The sequence below is a fragment of the Rhinopithecus roxellana genome, chromosome 12 (genome assembly GCF_007565055.1).
Source record: "Rhinopithecus roxellana isolate Shanxi Qingling chromosome 12, ASM756505v1, whole genome shotgun sequence".
Taxonomy (NCBI): Eukaryota; Metazoa; Chordata; class Mammalia; order Primates; family Cercopithecidae; genus Rhinopithecus; species Rhinopithecus roxellana.
Genome location: NC_044560.1, coordinates 115,295,159 through 115,314,899, shown reverse-complemented (window position 1 = coordinate 115,314,899; position 19,741 = coordinate 115,295,159). Strand labels below are relative to the sequence as shown.

General features: G+C 55.2%; 1 protein-coding gene across 2 annotated transcripts in view; it reads right to left on the bottom strand.

Moving 5' to 3' along the window:
- Positions 1–135: 135 nt before the first annotated feature.
- The window catches only part of BRSK1 (BR serine/threonine kinase 1), a 32,220-nt gene continuing 12,614 nt past the window's right edge, over positions 136–19,741 (bottom strand). For both annotated transcript variants that reach the window (XM_030912803.1, XM_030912804.1), the window contains 13 exons: positions 19,662–19,730; positions 12,287–12,433; positions 11,762–11,793; positions 10,288–10,458; positions 9,753–9,850; positions 9,346–9,505; positions 9,063–9,123; positions 8,217–8,586; positions 7,766–7,814; positions 7,548–7,671; positions 6,681–6,879; positions 4,451–4,540; positions 136–774 (listed from right to left, as the gene is read on the bottom strand). In XM_030912803.1, the coding sequence (XP_030768663.1) occupies positions 617–774; positions 4,451–4,540; positions 6,681–6,879; positions 7,548–7,671; positions 7,766–7,814; positions 8,217–8,586; positions 9,063–9,123; positions 9,346–9,505; positions 9,753–9,850; positions 10,288–10,458; positions 11,762–11,793; positions 12,287–12,433; positions 19,662–19,730 (1,728 nt within the window). In that variant the 3' untranslated portion in view covers positions 136–616. The remainder of the gene's footprint in view (positions 775–4,450; positions 4,541–6,680; positions 6,880–7,547; positions 7,672–7,765; positions 7,815–8,216; positions 8,587–9,062; positions 9,124–9,345; positions 9,506–9,752; positions 9,851–10,287; positions 10,459–11,761; positions 11,794–12,286; positions 12,434–19,661; positions 19,731–19,741) is intronic.

The window sequence follows — 19,741 nt, the reverse complement described above, 5'->3', positions numbered from 1 at the left end:
AGGGCCTCTGAACGGCTGGTGGCAGCCAGCATCCCCGTCCCCGCCTTCGGGCCCTGCCCCTGTAATTGGGCACCCAGGAAGCGAGAGGCCGAGGCCAGCTGTCCCTGATCAAGGCTATTTATTATTATTATTATCTTTTTTTTTTTTTTTTTTGCCGCCGGCGGAATCAGAGACACGGACGCAGGCAGGATCACGCGAAACCAGAATTCCTTCCGGAGAGCAAATCCGTACAGAAGGTTGTGAAGGGGAGAACCAGGGGAGGAGGGACCCAGGAAGAGGGGGTTGGGGACGACACAGGGACAGAGGGCCCTGTCCGGATCTGCTAAGCCACCCCAACCAGCTCCCGTCCCTCCCCCACCCCACCCCGCAGAGAGATTGATCCATAAATAAAATAATAAATTAATCAATAAATAAAATAGAAACAGCTCCCCCGCCCCCTGTTCCCCTAGAACCACCCCCAGTTGGGCACGGCCCGCGGAGCCCATCCCTGCAGGGCAAGGCCGGTTTTTGTGTCCACCCCCCCTCCCGACATGTTCCTTGGGCCTTATTTACAGATTCACAGTTGGGGGGCAGGGAAGGGGGGTGGGGGGTCCCCTCCCTCCCCGGCCCCCTGGGGTCAGGGCAGAGGGGTCCCATTGGTGGCCAGGAGCTTCTTGTCCTTGGGGGGGCCTCGGCGGGGAGAGCTGCTCAGCTCTGGGTCTGGGCGGCCAGGCGGGGGCTGCAGGCTTCGGGCTGGGGCACCAGCAGGCCGGGTCTGGGCCCCATTTTTCTCATCTGCAAGGGAGGAAGAGGTTTTTTTCGTGGGTTCCACAGCCCAGGGTTGGGGGTTCCCATTACCAGGGGATGGGGGCAGAGTCTCCTTATCAGTCGGTCTCAGGGACCCCGAGGCTCCAGCTCCAATCCCCAATAAGACCCAGTCCCTCCACCACTTGGCTTTGAAGCCTCCAGACTTGGTTACTCGGAGGACACACCCCAAGTGACAAGGCCTGGCTCCCCTAGGATGGGGGCTGCACCCTCTGCCCCCCACAACCCTGGGGCCAGGTTAGTCCAAGGGAGACCTGGGCTGGGCCTGACTTTAGGAGACTCTCAGATTCTGGTTCTGATACTGTTTGTTAAGAAACAGCTCGCCAGGGCAGTGCTCAAAGTTCATAGCCAGAGGGCCACCTGACTCCTACCCTGGTTGGTAGAGAGAAATGTTCCACAGAACTGGGCTCAAGGGAGCCTCCTGGTGGCAGGGATCTCAGGCCCCTCATGCTGGGCCAGCCTGACTCAGGTCACTCTCTCCTGGGTCCTGAGGCCACCTCCTCTTGGGGACTGTGGTGGAAACACTGGTTGCTGGGTGGTCTCTAGCAATTTCCATGGGACCCAGAATGTTACCTGAGGTCCCCTGGCAGAGACCTCGTTTTTTTTTTTAGACAAACTGAGGGGGCCGGGTGCGGTGGCTCACGCCTGTAATCCCAGCACTTTGGGAGGCCGAGACGGGCGGATCACAAGGTCAGGAGATCAAGACCATCCTGGCTAACACGGTGAAACCCCGTCTCTACTAAAAATACAAAAAGCAGGGTGTGGTGGCGGGTGCCTATAGTCCCAGCTACTCGGGAGGCTGAGGCAGGAGAATGATGTGAACCCGGGAGGCGGAGCTTGCAGTGAGCTGAGATCGCACCACTGCACTCTAGCCTGGGCCATGAGCGAGACTCTGTCCCCCCCCCAAAAAAGAAAAAGACAGACTGAGGGGGCTGGGCGCGATGGCTCACGCCTGTAATCCCAGTACTTTGGGAGGCTAAGGCAGGCAGATCATTTGAGGTCAGGAGTTTGAGACCAGCCTGGCCAACATGGTAAACCCCATCTCTACTAAAAATACAAAAATGAGCCGGGTGTGGTGGCGGGCGCCTGTAATCCCAGCTACTCGGGAGGCTGAGGTGGGAAAATCACTTGAAACCTGGGAGGTGGAAGTTGCAGTGAGCTGCGATCGCGCCACTGCACTCCAGTCTGGGTGACAGAGCAAGACTCTGTCTCAAAAAACAAAAACTGGGGGGCTTGTTGTCATAGCAACCACTATGACTTGGAGGCCTGGTCCCCCTACTCCATTCTCCTTTATGAGACGGGTGGCTGAGCCCCGGGGTGCCTGTTAGTCCTACATCTTCAAGGGTGTGCCTCTTTTGAGACCCCTGGTTGCTGAGGCTAGCTTTCCTTGGCAACCGGGTCCAGTGGACCTAATTTGCTTTCCGGTTGCCCCTAGCAACCATGAGAGGAGGGTTTCTGCACCTCAGCACGGCTGCCACTTGGGACCCAGCTGTCGGGGGGGGGCTGTTCTGTCAACTGTAGGATGTTCTGCAGCATCCCTGGCCTCCACCCACAAGAGGCCACTGGCATCCCCCTGCTTTCCCCAGTTGAGATGAGGAAAAGCATCCCCAGACATTGCTCAGTGTCCCTGGGGGGCTGTGCTAGGCTGAAGAGCGGCCCCCTCCGAAGATGTCCACATGCAGGTACCAAGAACTGGTGACTATGTTCCCTAATGGAGCACGGGAGACCCTGTGCTGCGGGGAAGGTTAGGGACCGTGAGGTGGGGGTTATCTTGGAGGATCTGTGCAGGTCCCACTGAGTCACCTTTTCCCAGCTAGGTTCGGTCAGAGGGATAGATGGCATCACTGGCTTTGAAGATGGAGGAAGGGGCCTTAACCAGAGGAGTGTGGGCGGCATCAAGGAACTGGAACCCACAAGGAAACAGACTCTGCCCGAGAGCCGCCTGGAGGGAGCATGGCCCTCCAGGCACCCTGTGTTAGCCTGCGGAGACCGGGTTGGACGTCTGACCTCCAGGACTGTACAATAATCATCACTTGTGTTGTTTCAGCTCCCAAGGCTGTGTCGTTTGTTGATGGCGGCCAAAGGAAACACATACGGGGTGAAACCAGCTCCCCAAGTTGAGAAGCATGGCTGCAGAGCCAAAGACCTGACCCTGGCACTCAGTTTCTGGTGACAAGGCCAAAGCTGCCCTGGCCCCTGGCCTCAACACTGGGCCCTGTTTCCCTTCAGCAGGGGTCCAGGGTTCAGGAAGGGGCCTGGGCCCCGTGAGGCTGATGCTGCCTGCCTCCCCTCAGAGCAGACGGCTGTCCACGTGCCCTGCAATGGGGCCCCGTACACTGTTTCACCGTGTCCCCGCGACCTTGTTCCTAGGGGAGGGACTGCCATGGTCTCAGGAATGAGGGCTGATTTCCAGGGCCGGCGCTCTCTTCCCTCGAGAATTCTGGCTACCTCTGGTTGCTTGGGTGAGCGCACCCCATGCTGTGGACTGAACACAGCATCCTCCCAAATTCGTGTGCCAAAACCCAACCCCAGGGTGATGGTATTAGGTGGTCAAGTTGGGAGGTGATTAGGTCATGAGGGTGGGGCCTTCATGAATGGGATTAGTGTCCTTAGGAAGGAGGCCCCGGAGACTTCCCTTGCCCCTTCGGTTATGTGAAGACACAGCACAAACGTGCTGTCTGTCACCCAGGAAGCAGCTCTCACCAGACACCAAAGCTGCCAGCAGCTTCATCTTGGACTTCCCAGCCTCTAGAATTGTCAGCAATAAATTTCTTTTGTTTGAAAGTTGCCCAGTGTATGGTATTTTCTTATAGTAGCCTGAATGCACTAAGACACCTTTACAACAAACCCTCTGCTGTCCCCTGATTGCTAGAGGATTTGAGTCTTTGATGACCAGGACTGGGAGCCCGGGAAGGCTGGATCCCCCAGAGCAAGATCTTGCACATTCTCATGAACTCAGCTTAGAATTCTGATTGCTAGGGACCATTCGGCCCTAGCCCCAGAGTGAGGTGATGTCTGAGACCTGCAAAGAGGGTGGCCAATTTGTCCTGAGTTTAGACTCAAAGCCCTGCATCCCGGAAACACCCTTCAGTCCCAAGCAAACCAGGACGGTGGGTAACCCTCCTCCCGGACAGAGGTCCTGAACCTCTGCTGGCAGGATGTTCCACGACCCCCAACACAGAGCCTGTCGTTTTCTTAGGGACCCCTGGGAGCCAGTCCTCAGGTTGCTAGGGAGACCCTCCTCAGGCCCCAGCCTCTCGGGGAACCTGCTCACAACTCAGCAGATGAGACCTCAGCTACGACAATGGTGAAGGAGCCCACTAGCTGGACCTCCTCTGCAAACCAAACCCCAGAGCACCTGCTCATGCTGGAACTCTTCCCGCCACCCACGGCCCCCACCACCCACAGCCCCTGCCACTCACAGCCCCTGTCACCCACGGCCCCCTCCACCCACGGCCCCCGCCACCCACGGCCCCCACCACCCACGGCCCCCTCCACCCACGGCCCCTGCCACCCACGGCCCCCTCCACCCACGGCCCCCTCCACCCATGGCCCCCTCCACCCACAGCCCCTGCCACCCACGGCCCCCTCCACCCACAGCCCCTGCCACCCACGGCCCCCACCACCCACGGGCCCCGCCCCCCACCTGCCAGGGCCTGCACAGAGGGCTGGTCATGCGTGCTCAGGAGCTGTGCCTGGATGGTCTCCACCACTCGCTTGAACCGACGGCTGGGACCTGGAGGAACAGGCGGGCAGAAAAACACTGACTGGGGGTCCAGGGCCGGGAAGGCCATCCCAGCCTGCAGAACCCAGTCCCTCCACCAAGCTCCGCTGGGGCCACATCAATCCATGGTTTGAAAATGGGTCTGTGCTGCTATTTAAGGAACACAGTCAAACTCACATACCTTCAACTTCAAATAACAGGTGTTGGTTTCTATTCAAATAGATACTATTGCTTGTTGTTAGTTTCTAGCAGAGGCCATGAAGGACCAGAAATGTATGAAAAATAAGTTGGAGCCAGGCGCGGTGGCTCACACCTGTAATCCCAGCACTTTGGAATGATGTGTGGGCGGATCTCTCGAGGCCATTCAGGAGCTCGAGATCAGCCTGGCCAATGTGGCAAAACCGTCTCTACTAAAAATACAAAAATTAGCTGGGCATGGGGACGCGTGCTTGTAGTCCCAGCTACTTGGGAGGCTAAGACAGGAGAATCTCTTGAACCCAGGAGGCGGAGGTTGCAGTGAGCCCAGATCGCACCCCTGCACTACAGCCTGGATGACAGAGCAAGACTCCGTCTCAAAAAAAAAAAAAAAAAAAAAACACAACAACAACAACAAAAAAAAAAAAGAAAAAAATCGGAGAAAGTCTTTTTTTTTTTTTTTTTTTTAAGACAAGGTCTCATTCTGTCACTCACGCTGGAGTGCAGTGGCATGATCACGGCTCACTGCAGCCTCAACCTCCTGGAATCAGGTATCCTCCCATGTCAGACTCTGGAGTAGCTGGGACTACAGGTGCATGCCACCATGCCTGGCTATTTATTATTATTATTATTTTGGTGTGTATGTGTATACATAATTTTTTTTTAGGGGCGAGGTAGAGATGAGGTCCCATTATGTTGTCCAGGCTGGTCTTGAACTCCCAGGCTCAACCGATCCTCCCACTTTGGCTTCCCAAAGTGCTGGGATTACAGGAGTGAACCACCATGCCTGGCGTCAGAAAAAGTCTTAAAATTGAGAAAGGTCTGCATATTAGTATTTTTTTGGGGGGGGGGACGGAGTCTTGCTTTGTCACACAGGCTAGAGTGCAGTGGCATAATCTCGGCTCACTGCAGCCTCTGCCTCCCGGGTTCAAGCGATTCTCCTGCCTCTGCCTCCTGAGTAGCTGGGATTACAGGAGCCCAGCACACCACACCCGGCTAATTTTGGTATTTTTAGTAGAGACGGGTTTCACCACGTTGGCCAGGCTGGTCTCGAACTTCTGACCTTGTGATATGCCCACCTCAGTCTCCCAAAATGATGGGATTACAGGCGTGAGCCACCGCGCCCAGCCTGCATGTTAGTCTTTAAGGGGGACAGAAAAATAAGTCATAATTGGTTTTGGTGATGGAACACCCACAGTTCCATAGCCGCCTGGTTTAGAAATCCTTGGGGCAAGCCCCTCTCCCACCTGTGACATATTAATATTGGTGACAAAGAGATCGGAAATATCCCCCCCATCCCAACGCTCACTATCAGGACTGAGGAACCAAGTAGAAAGTAGAACTGGAAGCAAGGCATTCTGGTGGTTTTCCTTTCTTGTGCCAAGTCTCGACTGGTCATGGCTGCCTGGAGTGAAAGTTCCTGAGGCTGTCACTGAGCTTAGCAGGAATAAGCTCTGCCATCAATTGGTGATGTCTGCTCTGGGCCGACTGATATTAGACAGCAGGGTGCTGTCTCTTCACCCTTTGGCTCTCCCATCGTAAAGTAATAGGAAGAGGAGGGCTCTCCCTCTGAAGTCGAGAGGCCTGGGTTGGGCTGCAGCTCTGCCACAGTGTATTGTGTGACTCTGGCCAAGTGCATTGACCTCCCTATGACTCAGTTTTCTCCTCTGTAAAATGGGTGATTACTAACACCTCAGAGGCTGCTTGGAAGCTTCAAGGAGATCACGCATTCATTATTTACACTGTAAATGCCGGGGAAATGCTGATGAGACTGGGGAAATAGAGGATGGGGTTGTGGGGGGGGGGGGGTCTGTGTGGGGAGGAGGAGCACAGAGAGTCGGCCCCAGCTGAACACCATCTCCTCCTCTTGCAGCTGCACTCCTGGGCTCCTACACTATCTGAGCTGTCGTGAACAGTCCCAGCACTGGGCTGAGGGCAGCCTAGCCGAGAGACTCACCCGAGATGAGCGTGAAGGTGACGGAATAGATGCCGCCGCCTCCACTGCCGTCCCGTCGTGGGGAGGGCTCTGGACCCTCAGAGGAGCTGATGTCCACCTGGAAGCGGACTGGCTTTTGGAAGACGGAGGGGCCGCCACTGGCCTTGTACTCGGCCCTGAAGCTGGTCTGTGACAGCACACTGTGACTCAGGCTGGGGATCTGAGCAAGGTGGGAACACAGGAAGGGGTGAGCCCAGGGAACGGATACCCAGCCCCACAACCAGCTGTGGCCAAGGAACTACAAGTCCCACGAGCCACTGGAGGGAAAGAAGGACAGGAAATGCACTGGGAGGCCCCACTGCCTGCGAGGACTTGTAGCTTTCTCTATCCTATCAGCGAGTAATGGAGGAATGGCTGGACAACCCAATCCTAACATCACGAGGACTGTGATAGCTAGATGACAGCCTCAGACTCTAAGAACACATGAAACACCGCTTGCTCCTTTTACAAATGCTTCCCATAGCCATATCTGTCACAGAAACTCTAAGTCCCATCAGCCCCTAGGCAAAAAACCACAGACCAGCAATGGGGCAGCCTTAAAACTGCCTGGGAAGTTTCTTCCGCTAGTTTCAAAGCTTGCAGTAGGGGAATGGGAACTCAACAATCCTTGGGGACAGTGCAATTCAGGATCCTATCTCCCCAATTCCAGGCCTCTGGCCATGATAAATTTTTCCTGACTACTGACTTCTACCCAACTCTGGCCATAAAACTACAAATCCCAGGAGCCCCAGGAGGAAGCCAGGCCTATGCTAAGGTGGTTAGCCCCAGGGCCTGCTGGGACTTGTAGTTCTGCGGTGGTCAGGATCGACGGGGACCCAGGCCCCTCACCGACAGAAAGGCATGGACGATGTCTGCTTTGATGCTGCTGAGAGGTTTGTCCTTTAGCACGAGGAATATTTGTTCTTCTTTGTCCAAGGAGATGAAGTTCCCGAACCAGGAGCGTTTTGCCAGCCTGAGTGGGAGGGGATGGTTTGGAGGAGGGTTAAGAAGGCACCAAGGGCATGAATCTCCTGCATCCCCACTCTTTCCTTCCCTGTTAGACTCACTCCGGGGAGGACTCTGGCGTCAAGCTGGACATCTCCTCAGCGGTAGGGACTGGTAGGGGGAAGGCAGAGAACGTGATCAACACCTGTCCACCGTCCCAGTTGCCAGCACACAGGCCTGCACTCACCCCCTCCCAGGGTTCCAGAGCCTGGAGTTGCAGCCTCAGCCAAGCCATCCCTCCTGGACGGGGCTCACAAACCACGGGCCAATGGGAGGTGATCCAGAGCCCCAAAGGGGTGTGCCCTTCAATGGAGGCCCTCCTGCGGAATTAGAGGCCCCACCTCTCTCCCCAACAGGTGCACCTCTGCTCCAAACCCCCTCTTCTCTAGAACTTGGTAATCCAGGCCCCCAGTCCCTTCCTCTCTAGACATGCCAGAGGGACATCCCTGGGACCAGATTTTTAGCTCCTAGCCCCCTCCACACATTAGGACTCAGCAGTTCATGCCCCCATACCCTGCATCTTGCGCCGGTGAAAGCGAGGGGAGCCCAGGAAGCTGTTGCGGATGGAATTGAGACGACTCCTCCAGGCGGCTCCCCCGACGCCACCACCAGGGCTGGGGGGTGGTGTTGTCCCCGGGGTCCCAGTGGGACTGGCCCGGGGCGTGTGCAGAGGTGAGTGCAAGGGGGTTCCGCCAGAGGAGCGCGGGGAGCCTGGGGGGCCGGGCAGGGGTGTGGAGCGGGCACTGGGGGGTGGGGGCTGCTCCCCGGCACCCCCACCCCTGGGGCCCCGAGAAGGCAGCGTCTGCGTTTTGGAAGTCGGGGAGCCCCCGCCTCGGGCCTCATCTCCAGCCCCAGGCTCCGGTGAAAAGGAAAAGACCGGACTCTGCAGAGGAGAGGAAACTGAGATGAGCGAGCGGACTACAACTCCCAGGAGGCGCTAGGAGACACACACACACACACACACACACACACACACACACACACACACACACACACACACACGGAGGCTGGCCCGGTGCATGCTGGAACTTGTAGTCCAACTATCCTCCTTCCCAGGCACCAGTGCAAGGATGACAAAGACTTTCTATCATGCTGTGGGCTGAAAACTCAGCCCGTGCAGAAACTAGTACACAGCAGGCACTCAACTAACTTCTGTAAAATCCCTTCAGGCATGCAATCCTAAGGAGGCAGAAATGGCCAATGGACCAAAATACTTTGGAGGCCTTGGGTCTTTGGCCCTCCAGGGACAAGGAAGCAAGTCTCAAGACTGCACAGGAATAGTAGTTTCTGCTACTCAATATTTGCTCCATGTCTCCACCCCTTTCTCCTTCTTAAATCCCACTGGGGACCTGGCCTTACCCTTGGGCTGCTTAGAGGGCTGGAGGACAGACCCGTGGAGGCTCCACTGACGCTACGGGATCTGTTTCCAGGATAGATTAAAAAAAAAAAATCAGATGGGAGGGTTTCAAAAACCACAGACATTCCCTCACTTCTACAATCCTTCCAGGTGAGGAAATGAGGCCCAGAGAGGGGAGGTGAACTGTCCCAAGGACACAGCACATTTGAGGTAGAGCTGGGGTTAGAATCTTGAACTCCGAGACCCAGGGATTGTGGATCCTCCTGGAGGGACAGGGGCTCCCACCTCTGGCTGTGCTGGGCCATCTCCAAGGCCCGTCGAGTGGGTACAGGGGAGCCACCACCCCCGGCATCGGTGATGCTCAGGACTTCCATGGACTTCCGCTCTGGCCGCCGCTTCCCGTGACGGCTCAGCATGGGGGAATCCACGCGCTTCCGGGGTGGGTCTGAGGGACAACGGTTTCAACCCAATCAAGAGATGGTTTCACCCAGCTGTGCACATTTACAACTGCCTTGGAAACTGCACAGATGGTGAAACAGGCCTAGAGCGGACAGGGGTTTTGATAAATGTCAAAGAGCAAGTCAAGCAGTCTAAACCTGGAAGCTCAGAGCCTGCAGCCCCTTCTTTCCTTGGGAATCTGGGGTCCCAGTACCCAGCCTCTTCCTCTCTTGAGACCAGCCCTGCCTTCTCACCAACATCATTCCGGGGAGGCAGGTCCTGGTCCTCACAGCTGGGATACCGCTCCTTTCGATCCAAAAGCAGATAATATATCATCTTTTCTTGGTTCTCCCTAAGGCAGCGAGTGGGAAAGGTGGAAAGAGGTAGAGAGGGCTGAGGTCCGAAATCAATGCTCAGAGGAGGTCTCCTCTGCTCCCTGTCTTTCTGCCCATGGTTTCCTTTTTCTAGGTGTCAGTATGGCCAGTTTCTCTGGTTTAGGGTACATCTCAGCTGTGTTTCACTCAATTACAATAACCCTGTAACACCTAACATCTAGGCACGTACTATTTGTAAGTACTATGTCTATGTAAGTACTATGTGGCAGCATCTATTAATACTTTCTCAGCGTGTTTCTGGGTCGTTTTCCAGCTGGTTCCATCACTCCCAGGCGGGAGCTTCAAACCACTCCCGAGAGGCCAGGGTGCCTTGCCCAGCGCTCTGCATGTGCGCAGGGCGCTGCTGCAGCTCGCCCCACGTGGGTAAACGGGTGAAGGGGTCTCGGGGTCTTACTCCTCACTGCGCAGCTCGCGATGCAGTCTCTCGCGGTCCCTGAAGCAGCCCAGGGACGCCATGCTCTCTAGGACGTCGGGATCTAGCTCTCCATTGGATGGCAGGCTCCGCATGGCTACCCGGCGGCCTGGGGCTGGCTCCAGGCACGGGTCTGGCTCGTGTTTCCCGCCTCTGGGGAAGTGGAGAAACACCATTGGGAACCAGGCTTCTGAGATTCAGCATTCTTCATTCTAGACTCAAGGGTTCCGGACCCCGAAATCTGAGTCCAGGCCCCGGCCCCTTCTCTCTCATACCCAGGAATCGAGACCCCCCCTCTCAGATCCAGGAGTCCAGACCCCCAGCCCCTTCTCCCTCAGATCGAGGGGTCCAGACCCCCGGCTCCTCCTTCAGACCCAGTAGTCCAGGCCCCCAGCTCCTCCTCCCTCGGATCCAGGAGTCCAGGCCCCCAGCCCCTCCTCCCTCGGATCCAGGAGTCCAGGCCCCCAGCCCCTCCTCCCTCGGACCCAGGAGTCCAGGCCCCCAGCCCCTCCTCCCTCGGACCCAGGAGTCCAGGCCCCCAGTCCCTCCTCCCTCGGACCCAGGAGTCCAGGCCCCCAGTCCCTCCTCCCTCGGATCCAGGAGTCCAGGCCCCCAGTCCCTCCTCCCTCGGATCCAGGAGTCCAGGCCCCCAGTCCCTCCTCCCTCGGACCCAGGAGTCCAGGCCCCCAGTCCTCCTCCCTCGGATCCAGGAGTCCAGGCCCCCAGCCCCTCCTCCCTCGGATCCAGGAGTCCAGGCCCCCAGCCCCTCCTCCCTCGGATCCAGGAGTCCAGGCCCCCAGCCCCTCCTCCCTCGGATCCAGGAGTCCAGGCCCCCAGTCCTCCTCCCTCGGATCCAGGAGTCCAGGCCCCCAGCCCCTCCTCCCTCGGATCCAGGAGTCCAGGCCCCAGTCCCTCCTCCCTCGGATCCAGGAGTCCAGGCCCCCAGCCCCTCCTCCCTCGGATCCAGGAGTCCAGGCCCCCAGTCCCTCCTCCCTCAGACCCAGGAGTCCAGGCCCCCAGTCCTCCTCCCTCGGATCCAGGAGTCCAGGCCCCCAGCCCCTCCTCCCTCGGATCCAGGAGTCCAGGCCCCCAGTCCTCCTCCCTCGGATCCAGTAGTCCAGGCCCCCAGCCCCTCCTCCCTCGGATCCAGGAGTCCAGGCCCCAGCCCCTCCTCCCTCGGATCCAGGAGTCCAGGCCCCCAGCCCCTCCTCCCTCGGATCCAGGAGTCCAGGCCCCAGCCCCTTTTTCCTTCAAACCCGGGAGTCCTGGACCCGAGCTTAGCCCCTCCTCCCCCTGACCTCTAGACTCCTTCTCCAGCTGTGTTTTCTTCCCCCAGGGCGCATAAGTCCGAGTCCCTAGCCCCTGGCCACTCAGGAACCCTGGCATCCCACCCCTCCCAGCCACCCCTACCCCTACTTCCGCCAGAGACCCAAGAGCCCAGTTACCCCATACTCACAGGTACCAAGGATGTTTCTGAATTTGCTCCAGCTGTGAGGGTGGTGAGTCGCAGAGAAGCAGAAGTGAGGTCGCACGCAATAAAAGCTGATTGGGGCGGTTTTGGGGTCCCTGATCATCTCCCCGCCCACCCCACTGGGGGCAGGATGACCTATGACGTCGCCCTCTAGTGGCAACTGAGTGCATCGCCCCACGCACGCGCAGTCTCTGTGTATCCTGGAACGGCCGCATTACTTTGCCGCATGCGCAGTGGCATCCTATTGGTCTTACTCCTGCTCCCTCCCGCTGCCTGGGACGCCCCGCTCCAGTCTTGCGTAGCCCCCTCCCCAGTTTGGAGCGGCACTTTGCTGGACGTTGGGTTGCGGCTCAGCTGGCGATCCCAGTCACCCTGGGGGCTGATGGGCAGGTTCCGGAAACCCAAGCTGGGTTTCCCGCATGGGGATGAAAAGTCATCCCCATGACTTTTCTAGGGGTTCTCTCTTCATCGGCCACTGTTCCCCCCTCCGCCAGTGCCCCCACAACTCACACTGAGCCTTTTTTCGGGCTCCACTTCGATCATTCCCCTCAGGAGGCTCTGGCAGTCTGGAGGAATGAAGTGGGGCATGTGGAAGACGCCCCGTTTCACCTTCTCCAGCAGCTGGCGGAGGTTGTCGTCATCAAAGGGCAGAGCCCCCTGAGCAAGAGATAACCAGGACCCCGCATTAGCACATTTCACCCTAACCACAAGCACTGGAGGTGGGGAACTACAGTAATCTCCACCTTACGGGCAGGGAAACTGAGGCACAGAGAGGCTCAGCAATTTGCCCAAGGCCCCTAGCTCGTCCGTGGCAGAGCAGTCACTTGGCAAGGAGCAGCTTGGAGCCCCGCTTATGAGGCTAGAATTGCAGCGTGGAGGCTGTTCCTTTTAGACAGGTTTCCTCCCACAGCAGTTTCGAAGGGGTTGTCACTCATTCACTCATTCAACAAAAGGTGAGCATCCGTTATGGGTCAGGGATCCAGCAGTGAACACAACAGGCCTCTGCCCTTGCACAGCTCCAAACAAATAGCTATACAATGACGAGCAACTGAGTGAGGCTTCTCCCAGGAGGTGCAACGGGAGCGGAGACCTGAATGAGGCTGAGCCCTAAATCAATGACTGGTGTCCTTATAAGAGGAGAGGAGGACGCAGACACAGAAAGAACAGTCATGTGATGATGGAGGCAGTGATGGGAGTGAAACAGCTGCAACTGAAGGAACGCCAAGGACACCAGAAGCTAGAAGAGACAAGGAAGGATCCTTCCCTAGAGCCTCCAGAGGAAGCAGGGCCCTGCTGACACCTTTTCTTTTCTTTCTTTCTTTCTTTCTTTTTTGAGATGGAGTTTCGCTCTTGTTGCCCAGGCTGGTGTGCAATGAGGCGATCTTGGCTGACTGCAACCTCTGCCTCTCCCAGGTTCAAGCGATCCTCCTGCCTCAACCTCCCGAGTAGCTGGGATTATAGGCATATACCACCATGCCCGGCTAATTTTTGTATTTTTAATAGAGTCGGGGTTTCACCATGTTGGCCAGGCTGGTCTCAAATGACCAACCTCAAGTGATCCACCTGCCTCGGCCTCCCAACGTGCTGGGATTACAGGCGTGAGCCACCACACCCAGCCTAATTTTTGTATTTTTGGCAGAGATGGGGTTTCGCCACATTGGCCAGGCTGGTCTTGAACTCCTGATGTCAGGTGATCCACCTGGCTCAACCTCCCAAAGTGCTGGGATTATAGGTGAGAGCCACTGCGCCTGGCCCCCACCTTGCTTTGAATCCTTGCTCTGGGGCTTATATCTTCATGACCTCAGGCAAGTCACTGCTCTGAAAATGGCAGTGGGTTGCCACAGCACCCACCTCGCAGACTGCAGCAGAATGAACTGACCCAGCACATGACACTCCGGGCCCACAGTCAGGACTGTTACACGCTGGCCGCTGTGATGCATTGACCAGAGACCCCACTACATCCTGTGTTCTGATGTAGCCACCAGCAATGAAGCAGGGAACTAAATCACATCCCTGCCCTCCTGGAGTTGACCTGGCACACTGCCTGACACACACTGGACGCTCAAGTCATCAGCAAAGGCGGTGGAAGGAACAGAGAAGTTGCATTCCAGAGGGGACAGGTAACAAACAAATGAACGTATCATACGGGACAGGAGGGAATGCTTCCCATCGCCAGGGCAAGGGTTGGAGGGAAGCCACGGTGACCCGCCATGGAGGAGCTGCCATTGGACTAAGACTCATGGGAGGTGACAATGTGAGCCTTTGGGGGCTTTTCCAGGTGTTGCAAGCTCCCGGCTGCCCCTGGTATCTGAGGCCTGTGGATGGAGAATGGGGAGATACAGAGAAGGCACCTCTGAATGCCGATCTTGGGGTACAGAAGCCTGGGTTTGACTTCTGGTTGCCTGATGTTGGAGCATGGAGCCTCAGTTTCCTCTCCTCTGTGAAATGGACATAATGATCCTGCCAGGAGGGGTACGGTATGGACTAAATGTTGTAATAACAGGCTGGGCACAGTGGCTCACACCTGTAATCCTAGCACTTTGGGAGGCCAAGGGGGGAGGATCACTTGATATCAGGAGTTTGACACCAGCCTGGCCAACATGGGGAAACCCCATCTCTACTAAAAATACAAAAATTAGCTGGGCAAAGTGGCGGGCGCCAGCTGCTTGGGAAGCTGAGGCAGGAGAATTGCTTGAACCTGGGAGTCGGAAGCTGCAGTGAGCCGAGATCGCGCCACTGCACTCCAGCCTGGGTGACAGAGAGAGACTCCATCGCAAAAAATAAAAATAAAAAAAATAAAAAATATATATATAACAACAATACAATTGATTCTTGTTATTCTCCAGAGTTCTGTTCCATGAAGTCACTGCAAACTCTCAACTACTGAACGAGTCATGGCTACTGGAGGAACCATAGTCAGTTAGGTTCCTTTGATCCTCTCATCACGTTTTTGTCAACCAGTCATTACATAACCTTGTTTGTATGTGTTTCTGTTTAAAGACACTTTTCTCTTTTTTTTGAGACGGAGTCTAGCGCTGTAGCCCAGAGTACAGTGGCATGATCTCGGCTCACTGCAACCTCTGCCTCCCGGGTTCAAGAGATTCTCCTGCCTCAGCCTCCTGAGTAGCTGGGACTACAGGTGACCGCCACCATGCCTGGCTAATTTTGGCTAATTTTTGTATTTTTAGTAGAGACACGGTTTCACTGTGTTGGCCAGGCTGGTCTCGAACTCCTGACCTCACGATCCGCCCGCCTCAGCCTCCCAAAGTGCTGGGATGACAGGCATGAGCCACCGCGCCTGGCCTCAAGATACCTTTCACATATACTGTGTCATTGATGCTGAACTCACGGCCAGCAGCACTACAAATCATTCCTGAACAGAGCACGCCCATCACGGGGGCTTTCTCCAGAAGACACATCACAGCCTCCCGTGCTTAGGAACACCAGACAGTACTTCAGAAGCACTTGGCTTCGCGGCCACTTTAAACAGCGAAATCACCACCAACACCACAAAAATGCGAGAAACATGACACAAAATAGGCGACAAAAGCGGGATTGTTTACAGGATGAGAGCTGAAACAGGGTCACTTTGACCTCAGCCAGGAACCTGCACCTTGGGTGGGCGGCTCAGGTCTCCCCTGCTCTGGGCATGTCTGCCAATGACTGTGAAAGTACCTCCAGGACTGATTTTGGGTTACAGATACATTTTGACAGGTAGGCAAATTTGCAAATAGGGAATCTGCCAATGATGAGGAACTACTGGAACAAGAATAAACTACTAGACCAGGCGCAGTGGCTCACGCCTGTAATCCCAGCACTTTGGGAGGTCCAGGTGGGCAGATCACTTGAGGTCAGGAGTTTGAGACCAGCCTGGCCAATACGGTGAAACCCCCTTCTCTACTAAAAATACAAAAACTAGCCGGAAATCACTTGAACCCAGGAGGTGGAGGTTGCTGCAAACAAGATCGAGCCATTGCACTCTAGCCTGGGCTACAGAGCAACACTAAGACTTCATCTCAAAAAAAAAAAGAAGAAGAAGAGAAAACTACTACTACTAATCATCAAGCATTGTGCCGGGGGCTTCACGTGCAGCATTTAATTTTAAACCCTCACAATGGGCCGGGCGCAGTGGCTCATGCCTGTAATCCCAGCACTTTGGGAGGCCGAGGCGGGTGGATCACCTGAGGTCAGGAGTTCAAGACCAGCCTGGCCAACATGGAGAAACCCCATCTCTACTAAAAATACAAAGAAAATTAGCCCGGTGTGGTGGCAGGTGCCTGTAGTCCCAGCTACTAGGGAGGCTGAGGCAGGAGAATCGCTTGAACCTGGGAGGCAGAGGTTGCAGTGAGCCGAGATCACACTATTGCACACCAGCCTGGGAGACAAGAGCGAAACTCCATCTCACAATGAAAAAATAAATAAATAAAATAAAAATGAAAACAAAACCCTTACAATGACAGGTATGATGTGTATTTCCATGGTGCAGATGAGGACACTGAGGGAAGGTGACTGGCTTGCTCAGGGAGAGGGAGCTGGGATTGGAACTCGGCTGGATGGGCTCGGGAACAGGGCTTTTAGCCACCAGGTGAAGAAGGGCTGAGTTCTGAACGTTCTGAGCTGGTCTCCAGAGCACCTCGGCTGCTCTCCCCATGCAGCGGTGAGCCCCAGGAAGGCAGCTTGGAGCTGGCCTCACTGCCCTCAGAATCCGTTGTGTAGCCTGGTGGTGAAGAGACCAAGGACTGACCAACCCCAGGCCTGCCACTTAGCTGCGTGCCCGTGGGCCAGTCACTTCCACTCTCTGGGACTGCTGAGATAATTATGTGAAATAACATGCTCAGAACAGTGCCTGGCATAAAAAAAAACCGCTTATGGCCGGGCGCGGTGGCTCACACCTATAATCCCAGCACTCTGGGAGGTGAGGCTGGCAGATCGCCTGAGGTCGAGTTCGAGACCAGCCTGGCCAAAATGTGAAACCCCATGTCTACTAAAAATACAAAAATTATCCGGGCGTGGTGGCAAGTGCCTGTAGTCCCCGCTACTTGGGAGGCGGAGGCAGGAGAATTGCTTGAATCCAGAAGGTGGAGGTTGCAGTGAGTCGAGATGGTGCCACTGCACTCCAGCCTGGGTGACAGAGCAAGAATTTGTCTCAGACAAACAAACAAACAAAAAACTTATGTATTATTTTTCTTTTCTACTTACTTTTTATTTTATTTATTTTTATTTTTATTTTTGAGATGAGGTCTCACTCTGTCATCCAGGCTGGAGTTCAGGGGCATGATCATGGCTCACTACAGCCTTGAACGCCAGGGCTCAAGCAATCTTCCCACCTCGGCCTCCTGAGTAACTGGGATGACAGGCACGAGCCACCACGCCTGGCTAATTTTTTTTTTTTTTTTTTGAGACGGGGTCTTGCTCTGTCGCCCAGGCTGGAGTGCAGTGGCGCGATCTCAGCTCACTGCAAGCTCCGCTTCCTGGGTTCACGCCATTCTCCTGCCTCAGCCTCCCGAGTAGCTGGGACTACAGGTGCCCGCCACCACGTCCGGCTAATTTTTTTGTATTTTTAGTAGAGACAGGGTTTCACCGTGTTAGCCAGGATGGTCTCGATTTCCTGATCTCATGATCCTCCCGCCTTGGCCTCCCAAAGTGCTGGGATTATAGGCGTGAGCCACTGCGCCCGGCCATGCCTGGCTAATTTTTTAACTTTCTTTTGAGATGGGGTCTTGCTTGCTATGTTGCCCAGGCTGGTCTTAAACTCCTGGGCTCAAGCAATCCTCCCACCTTGGCCTCCCAAAGTGCTGGGATTACTGGCATGAGTCACTGCGCCTGGCCAACTGCTTATTTATTCTCGCTACAGGTGTTTATTGGGGTCTTACATGTGTCAACTTGAGGTTTGCAAAGGCCAGCCAACAAAATGAAATAAAACACACAAAGAGAAATGGCCCAGACATTGGCCCTGACCTCCAGGAGCTGATGATACAGAAAGGAAGGGAGATGCCACTCAAAGACATAGGCAACAAAATGCACAGCGACAACTCTGATCGTTGCCAGGAAAAGGGAGCCTACCACAGCGGGGTCTAACCTCACAGGAGTGGGGAGGAAGAGCGGGGGCAGGGGAAGCTTCCTGGAAATGTGACAACTGAGCAGAGCGCTTGAAGAAGTCTAGATATGAACTAGGTGAGCAACAAGGCTAGTAGGTAGCAGAGTGTCTCAGGCAGAAAGGCCCTATGGTAGGAGAAGGGCTGATAGCCTATGATCTAGCTATACATACATTTTTTTAGACAGGGTCTCACTCTGTCACCCAGGCTGGAGTGCAGTGGCACGATCTCGAATCACTGCAAACTCCACCTCCCGAGTTCAAGTGATTCTCCTGCCTCAGCCTCCTGAGTAGCTGGGCCTATAGGCATGCGCCACCAAGCCCAGCTAATTTTTGTACTTTTAGTAGAGATGGGGTTTTACCATGTTGGCCAAGCTGGTCTCAAACTTCTGGCCCCGGGTGATCTGCCCCCGCTCGGCCTCCTGCAGTGCTGGGATGACAGCTGTGAGCTTCCGCGCCTGGCCTGGTTATACTTGTTATCACAGTATCGCAATGCTCTAGAATCAGCTGGTAAACGGTCATGGTATCAAGCCCTCCAGGTGCTCCCGGATGCCTCGTTCCTTTCTGGGGTTCCTTCTGGAGACTATTCCATAGTTCTTTTATCTTTTTATCCCACAGTTCTATGAATGAAAGGTTAGCTCTGCACAGAGTGGGGGAGCTCCAGAATCTTGGTCTGTCGGTTAATGTAATATCTTTCCCATTACCAGTGAAATATTCGAGAGATGGGCTGGGCTTGGTGGCCTCACGCACGTAATCCCAGCACTTTGGGAGACTGAGGTGGGCAGATCACTTGAGCCCAGGAGTTTGAGACCGACTAGGGAAACAAAGAGAAACCCTGTCTCTATGAAAAATGCAAATATTAGCTGGGCGTGTTGGCAAGAGCCTATAATCCCAGCTGCTCGGGAGGCTGAGGTGGGAGGATTGCTTGAACCTGGGAGACTGAGGCTGCAGTGAGCTGTGATGGTGCCACTGCACTCCAGGCTGGGTGACAGAGAGAGACCCTGTCTCAAAATAAATAAATAAACAAACAAATAAATAAATAAATACATAAATAAAATAAAATAAAATAAATTCAGCTGCCGGGCAGGGTGGTTCATGCTTATAATCCCAGCATTCTGGAAGACTGAGGAGGGTGGATAATTTGAGGCCAGGAGTTCGAAACCAACCTGGCCAACATGGTGAAACCCTGTCTCTACTAAAGATACAAAAATTAGCTGGGCGTAGTGGCGGGTGCCTGTAGTCCCAGCTACTTGGGAAGCTGAGGCAGGAGAATAGCTTGAACCCAAGAGGCGGAGGTTGCAGTAAGCCAAGACTGCATCACTGCACTCCAGACTGGGCAACAGAGCAAGATCCTGTCTCAAAATAAATAAATAAATAGGATGGGCACGGTGGCTCACACCTGTAATCCCAGCACCTTGGGAGGCAGAGGCTGGTGGATCACCTGAGGTCAGGAGTTCGAGACCAGCCTGGCCAACATGGCGAAACCCTGTCTCTACTAAAAATTCAAAAATTATCCGGATGTGGTGGTGGGCGCCTGTAATCCCAGCTACTCAGGAGGCTGAGGCAGGAGAATTGCTTGAAGCTGGGAGGCAGAGGTTGCGGTGAGCTGAGATCACGCCACTGCACTCCAGCCAGGGCGACAGGGCAAGACTCTGTCTCAAAATAAATAAATAAATAAAATACATAAATAAGTTCAGGAGACGACCCCCGGGTGAGGATGGAAGGTACTGTCCTATGCTCCCACCAGATGGGATTGATCTAGAAATGGCAGGAGAGGTGAGGGCGCCTTACCACCAGCAGGGCGAAGAGGATGACTCCACAGCTCCACATGTCTGCTCGGCGGCCGTCATACTTTTCCCCCTGGAAGGGAG